The sequence below is a fragment of the Balaenoptera borealis genome, assembly GCF_965194805.1.
Source record: "Balaenoptera borealis genome assembly, chromosome: 4".
NCBI classification, from domain to species: Eukaryota; Metazoa; Chordata; class Mammalia; order Artiodactyla; family Balaenopteridae; genus Balaenoptera; species Balaenoptera borealis.
The window spans coordinates 850,573-858,676 of record NC_138861.1 but is presented as its reverse complement, the minus strand read 5'-3'; the positions used below and the strand labels follow the sequence as shown (position 1 = coordinate 858,676).

Genomic DNA, 8,104 nt, shown 5'->3' with positions numbered 1-8,104 from the left:
ATTCCGAAGGAAAAGAAAAAACAATCGCTTGATGGGGGGAAAAACCTCCACACATCTGGTGACCAGAAGTAAACTGCTCCGTGTGAGAGTAAAGGAGCCACAACAGGTAAGAAGCTTTTTTTCTTTTTACAGCCCTTTACTCACTCTCCTCTTTATCAAGGATCAAGTCCCACGTTTTGCATTTCTGTAAACCTAGGAATATCTTTAATTGTCTTATACAACAAAGAAATCAATTTTTATGATAATGATTTGCTGATTTGACTTTGATTTTAACTTTTATTTGCTTAAGTGACAGAATTGCAATAACCAGAATCTGACCTGTAAATCCGGTTTATTAGTTCTCCAGGAAGTAAGGCATTTGTGAAAGGATAAGTCTCACTAGTTCCAAATTTGCTTCAAGGCTTGGATCTGTTTAAACAGCCAAATTAAAAGAGATGCATCCAAACTTAATAGGATAAAATATCAATAGGACACCCAAAGGCTCATATCTCTGGTGTAAAAAACAAAGTGCTTAGTATTTTCTACATAGCATTTGTATTTCATAAGCTCCTAGGTATTTAAAATACAGCCTGGGTTTTAGAAGTTAAAATTGCTTAGTTCATCATCTCTCCAACAACGGAGAATCTTTTAAAACACTGTACCAAAATATAAATAATCTTAAGTGTTAAACTATGTTATTATAAGGTTACTTAAATTTGCCCTAAAAACATTCATTCAGTCAGAATATTGAGCACGATGGCTAAGGTATAAGCAGTGTTCTAGGCTCAAGGGTTCAAATGACAAGCAGCACAGAAAATATCCATTCTTCCATAAAGATAATACTCTTAGTAAGAGAAAAATGACAATAAAAATTAAGATGAATTAAGAAAAAAAGACGATCATTTTAGATCACAATGAATAAAATAAAACAGGGTCATGAGACAGGGAGTAGCAGGGCTTGGGAAGCTTGATTGACAAGGAACGGGCCCTCCGAGAGGTGCCACCAGCGAGCCCAAACGGTAGGAAGGAATCAGCCAGGCCCAGATCTGGGTAGACATGATATCAGAAGCTTGACTCCTGTAAAGGATTTAAACTCCAAAGCAAATGTATAAAAACTTACCAATAAGGGGCTTCCCTGGTGGCGCAGTGGTTGAGAATCTGCCTGCCAGTGCAGGGGACGCGGGTTCAAGCCCTGGTCTGGGAAGATCCCACATGCCGCGGAGCAACTGGGCCCGTGAGCCACAACTACTGAGCCTGCGCGTCTGGAGCCTGTGCTCCGCAACAAGAGAGGCCGTGACAGTGAGAGGCCCGCGCACCGCGATGAAGAGTGGCCCCCGCTCGCCGCAACTAGAGAAAGCCCTCGCACAGAAACGAAGACCCAACACGGCCAAAAATAAATAAATAAATAAATAAAAATAAAGAAATTCCTTTAAAAAAAAACAAAACTTACCAATAAAATTGTACATGCAGCAAATTTCAAGTCACAGGTGTAACTTACTGTCTGCTGAAAGTGCGTGCTTGGCCCCGGCGTGACTGCTTACACTTGTTTCAAGGCAGGCCTTTCCGAGTGCTGTTTGCTGACAGTGACGGGGCCGAGCGATGCCTCCATCCTGCCAGCACTGCTGTCTGTCCCCACGACTGCGAAAACCCTTCCCAGCAGAGCAGAGCGGTGACGTCGAGGCTGTGGCGGGTGTGAACAGACAGACCCCTATCCAGCTCACCCGAATTCTTGTCTCCTCTGCCCAGGACAGACGTACGGGCTGTGGGTGACGACATGAATGTGAACACTAGCGCACACATGCCCGCATCACAGGTGGCATGGAACCAGAGCCTTCGTCTGCCTGCACAGAAAGCACCTCAAGGCTGGGGGGGCGGGAAGACTCCTCACGAGCCCCACCTGTTGCAGTGGAACATTCCTGCCACGAGCATGTGCGCTGCCGTCAGCTGACATTCTGAAACTAAGTACAGCAAGTCCCCTGCATACGAACCTTCGAGCTGTGAACTTTCAAAGACGCAAACGTGCGTTCGCACGTCCAGTCACGTAAGTTAGTTCACGTGTCTGGCGTACGTTGTTACCTGTGTGCACCCTCCACAGGGGGCTGTGCTTTCGTGTACTTTACTGTACAGGACTGTACAGAGCACAGTAATACAGGATCTTCATTTCAAGCCCAGGGTGTCTGGAAGCAAAGGTAAAAGCAGTGGTATAGAGCCAATTGTGTTGTTGGGTACCTAGGCTAACTTTGTTGGATTTACGAACAAATTGGACTTACGAACGCGCTCTCAGAATGGAAATCGTTCATATGTAGGGGACTTACTGTAATGCAAAACTATTGCAGTTTCCCTGTTGGTGGGAATGTAAATTGATACAGCCACTATGGAGAACAGTATGGAGGTTCCTTAAAAAACTAAAAATAGAACTCCCATATGATCCAGCAATCCCACTACTGGGCATATACCCTGAGAAAACCATAATTCAAAAAAGAGTCATGTACCAAAATGTTCATTGCAGCTCTATTTCCAATAGCCAGGACATGGAAGCAACATAAGTGTCCATCAACAGATGAATGGATAAAGAAGATGTGGCACATATATACAATGGAATATTACTCAGCCATAAAAAAATGAAATTGAGTTATTTGTAGTGAGGTGGATGGACCTAGAGTCTGTCCTACAGAGTGAAGTAAGTCAGAAAGAGAAAAACAAATAACCGTATGCTAACACATATATATGGAATCTAAAAATAATAGTTCTGATGAACCTAGGGGCAGGACAGGAATAAAGACACAGACATAGAGAATGGACTTGAGGACACGGGGAGGGGCAAGGGTAAGCTGGGATGAAGTGAGAGAGTGGCATGGACATATATACACTACCAAATGTAAAATAGATAGCTAGTGGGAAGCAGCCGCATAGCACAGGGAGGTCAGCTCAGTGCTTTATGACCACCTGATGGGTGGGATAAGGAGGGTGGGAGGGAGATGCAAGAGGGAGGGGATATGGGGATATATGTATACGTATAGCTGATTCACTTTGTTATACAGCAGAAACTAACACAACAACATAAAGCAATTATACTCCAATAAAGATGTTAAAAAAAAAAGACTATAGGCTGCACATGACTTTGAAGATTGAAATAGCTGTAATATCTTTCTATCTAAACATTGGAAACATCTGCTTGTAATTATAATTGTTGTGATTCTTCCAACAAAAAAAAACTTGTACAAGTCATATCTACTTGACAATGTGGGCTAATCTATAACAGTCATTGCTAACAAGTATTGAGCTCACCATGGAGCAGACACATTACCTCATTTAATTCATGGACAACTTTATGAGAAGCCATTGTACTTGATCCTAAGGAGAATCTGAGTGACCTTTCCTGGCTACACAGCCAGTCAATGGCAGAGTCAGGCCATTGCAAACACTATGCGTTTTCTACTCTGCTAAGCTGCCTTCTCTTAATAAACTAACTTTGTCTCCTAAAAGAGATTATTGTCTTGATATTTGCTCAAATTGATTGACAAAGTATAACCCACTTGATGAACTATAATAACTGCAAGTAGGAGAACCACAAAATGTAAGAGAAAGAAATTCTATAAAAAACAAACAGAAAAATAATGGCAACTTTGCATATGATCCACTCCTGGGCATATACCTGGACAAAGCTATAATTCAAAAAAGATACATGCACATCCTATGTTCATAGCAGCACTGTTCACAATAGCCAAGACATGGAAACAACCTAAATGTCCAGCGACAGAGACATGGATAATGATGTCGTACATGTATACAATGGAATATTACTCAGCCATAAAAAAGGATGAAATAATGCCATTTGCAGCAACATGGATGGACCTAGAGATTATCATACTAAGCGAAGTCAGTCAGAAAAAGAAAGACAAATACCACAGGATACCGCTTACATGTGGAATCTAAAATATGACACAAATGAACTTATGTACGAAACAGAAACAGACTCACAGACATAGAGAACAGACTTGTGGTTGCCAGGGGGGAGGGGGTGAGGGAGGGATGGATTGGGAGTTTGGGATTAACAGATACAGACTATTGTATATAGGATGGATAAATAACAAGTTCCTACTGTAGAGCACAGGGAACTATATTCAATATCCTGTAATCAACCGTCATGGAAAAGAAAAAAATATATTATTTATCTTGATAAAAAAGAAAAATAATGGCAACTTTAAACTTTTTTTAAACTCAAATTATCATTCAGACTTGAGGGAGTTGTGGTTTATTTTAAGCAAAAGTTTTCAGTCACCTCAAGCTAAAAAGGCCATTATAAAAGAGCCATGGGCCTGCAAACCATAGCTGCTGGCACCAGCCAAAGACAGACCTCATGTCACAGAAGGGAAAGAACCATGGCTATCTCCTCAACTGACAGATCAATTCAGCACATCAACAGCGACTCTGCAAACACACTTGCACCCACAGACTCCAGCTGTCTTTATTTTTTTTTAATATTTATTTATTTATTTGGTTGCACCGGGTCTTCGTTGCAGCACGTGGGCTCCTTAGTTGCAGCTCACCAGCTCTTTAGTTGTGGCATGCAAACTCTGAGTTGCGGCATGCATGTGGGATCTAGTTCCCTGACCAGGGATCAAACCCCTGCGTTGGGAGCGTGGAGTCCCATCCACTGCACCACCGGGGAAGTCCCCCCAGCTGTCTTTAGCCACCTGCTTTGGTATGTCGTCTGAGAAACACACTTGTCCCGGTGAAGGCTGGTTTTCGCTTGTGTACAGTGAATGCTCAGAATTGTTACAGAAGGGGAGCAAAGAGTGCTCCTCGACCCTTCGAGGGTCCCTGGCTGTGTCTGAAAGTCAAACTGCTGTATCAACAGGAGGAAAGTTTACGAATGCTGTTGACCTTGAGCATGCACACAGGAGCCTTCATCAGGGAACGAAGCCCGGAAAGGACCAGAGCAGGAAGCTTTTCTATTTTGTAGACCAAGAAACAATAAGTTTGTGAAGAATTGACAGGACAAAGGGGTTTGAGGTAGTAAATAGTGAAGAAATAACTTGAGATATAAGGGCGAGAGGAGTAGGTTTTGTTTGCAGATTTCTCCGGTGACTTCTCTGGGCTGATAAGAGTAAAAGGAGGATTTATTTCCTGCCTTTAGGCAGAAAGTGGGGAACTTTTCCTGCATTTACTGCTTCTTAATTGCCTTCACCTCCATATAACTTTTACGTCAAAGAAGCATATTTGAGGTGATATATTCTGGCATTTCCTTCATTACTGGTCACTTTGGTTGTCCTTTGTATCTGTTATCTAACTTGGTATTACACACACACACACACACACACACACAACAATCTCAGTCACTTAACAATTCTTTTGAAAATCCCGTATTTTCTTCAGGAGAGAGGTTATATCATATTAAAGGACCTCCAGGAAAGAATAGGTATTTGAATTTTTCTTTATTCAGACAAAAATGTACACATTGTAAGACAATATTGATACAAAAAGAGCACCAAGTCAAAAATGAAAGTCACCAGGTTCCACCTCCCAGAAATGACTAATCATTAACTAGAGTCAAATACTCCCCGAATTTTCCCATGTCTAGAAAAACAATTATTTTAAATATTATAAACTTAGTCAAATCTCTCTTTACTTATGTTGAAAAATGTAAATATGTGTGTGTTACACAAGTTTTCAACCCCAGCAAAGACCCTCTCACCTCCTAAGAGCTGTAAGCAAACCAGTGTCTGTTGATTAACAGGTTGATTTCACTTTCCTGAGAAAAACATCCCCTAAAGATATTCATCCCCAAAGAAGCCCTCTCCAACATGGCTGCTTCTTCTCTCCACAACCCCCCAGGCCTCGTACCATGGGGAGCGATAGAAACTCTACTCCCTTTTTTTTAATTTAATTTTTATTTTATATTGGAATATAGTTGATTTACAATGTTGTGTTAGTGTCAGGTGTACAGCAAAGTGATTCCGTTATACATATACATATATCCACTCTTTTTTAGGTTCTTTTCCCATATAGGTCATTACAGAGTATTAAATAGAGTTCCCTGTGCTCTACAGCAGGTCCATGTTGGTTATCTATTTTAAATATAAAAGTGTGCATACGTCCATTCCAATCTCCCAGTGTATCCCCCTCAACCTTTCTCCTTTGGTAACCACAGGTTTGTTTTCTATGTCTGTGAATCTGTTTCTCTTTTGTAAATAAGTTCATTTGTATCATTTTTTTTTAGATTCTACATTTAAGTGATATCAGATGATATTTGTCTTCCTCTGTCTGACTTACTTCGCTTAGTATGACAATCTCTAGGTCCATCTATGTTGCTGCAAATGGCAGAAGTTCATTCTTTTTTATGGCTGTCTACTCACTTCTTATTCTTGTTTTCAGACTATTCTTTTTTCTTTCTTTCTCTCTAAAAACTGCATCACTCCTCACTGTTGCGATGATGGGCAGAATCCTGCACTGTCCTCTCATGTGTCCAAGTGGTTCTACCTACCTGCTTATTGGCTTTCTCTTCAAAGGTTCTCCTTTGTTTATTCTTGGAACTTTCAATACACGTCTAGACGGTCCTATGAGCAGCCTGGACTTTCAGTTCCCTCTCCTCCTCTGAGGATCTTGAACTTCACTTTTTCTCAGCCAGTCACTTCCGCCGTCACCACCGGCATCTGCACCGCCAACACTGTAGCCATTAAACACACGTGGCTATGGACACTTGGAATGTGCTTGGTCCAAATAGAGATGTGAGTGTAAAATATACACCAGATTTTGAAGACCAAGGGCTAAAAGAAGAATGGGGAAATGTCTCCTTAATAATTCTTATGCTGATTACAAGTCCAAATAATATTTTTTAATTATTTTGTTACAAAAGAGCCATGATTAAAATTAATTTCACCTGTTTCTCCTTTTTTATGTCTACAGGAAAATTTGAAATTACAAATGTGTCTTGTCCTAGTGCCATGCTCCTGGGTTCACCTTAGAATCATAAGCATGAACCTCAGGTGGGCTCTTCACATTATTTTCATCTTCTCCTCTCTCCCCTACCCCTAGAACACGAAGGTTAAAGCAGAAGGAGTGGATCCAGTATGGAGTCAGAGTTGTTCTTCCCTGTTACACGCTGACTTCCGCATTTGTCACCTTCATCACACTGTCTCCTCAGACTGAGGACCCTTGATTTCCCCTGCCAGGTTTTACTTCTTTTATTCCCCTAGCACATTTCCTTCTCCAACGCGTTAGGTAACCTACTCACTGATTAGGTTTACTGTCACTTGCTGCTAAACCAGCAGCTCCACAAGATTAGTCATCTCTGTTTTGCTCATGGATGCATCCTGCCAAGCTGGGAGCAGCGCCTGGGCCACATCAGGTGTCCTGTCTTTGTTGAATGAAGACAACTATCCGTGGGAATTTAATGCAAAACCCAAGCACAGTGTAAAACTACGTCTCATTGTTCTTGACGGACTGAAAGCATTACAGAGATTTTGGCCTTTTGCTGTGACATAGATGTCATGAGGTATTTCTCTCCATCTTCCACATCTTTCCTGGCATTCACCTGGATTGTCACGTTTGTTTTGCTACAGAGCTGCAGAAGAGTTTCATCTCGTGTATAAACTCACTGCTCACTTTTGAAAACCAGGCTTTATCGTCAGGCTTAGTTGCCAAGGAACCTCACAACTTTTCCACAAATCCTCAGTAAAAATCCATCTGATTTCTCTAGTGTGTGTACGGGTTTTCTAGCACTGCTGAAACAATCTACCACAGATGTGGTGGCTTAAAACAACAGAAACTTATTCTCTCACAGTTCTCCCAACATTCTAAGTCAAGGCGCGGCCCGGGCCAGGCCCCCACCAAGGCTCCAGGGAGGAACTCTTCCTGCCTCGTCCAGCTTCTGGGGCCCCCGGAGACCCTTGGCTGATGGCAGCATCATTCCAATCGCTGCCTCTGTCCTCACACAGCCTCCGCCCTGTGTGTCCCTGCGTCCAAAACCCAGATGATTTCATCTTGAGAGTCTTAACAGATCACATCTATCCATACAAAGACTCTATCTCCAAATAAGGTCACATTGAGGTTCCGGGTGGACGTGAATTTTTTTTTAACCCCACTGTAGTGTGTGAAATTCACATGAGAAAAAATTAAATCC

At 41.9% G+C, this 8,104-nt stretch overlaps 1 protein-coding gene across 1 annotated transcript in view; it reads left to right on the top strand.

Annotated features, from left to right (window-relative positions):
- Window positions 1–1,578: 1,578 nt before the first annotated feature.
- Window positions 1,579–8,104, top strand: part of ASIC5 (acid sensing ion channel subunit family member 5) — a gene marked incomplete at its 5' end in the record, with an annotated part of 50,145 nt that continues 43,619 nt past the window's right edge. Inside the window, 2 exon segments of the mRNA XM_082389958.1 lie at window positions 1,579–1,732; window positions 2,075–2,168. Coding sequence (XP_082246084.1) covers window positions 1,579–1,732; window positions 2,075–2,168 — 248 coding nt within the window.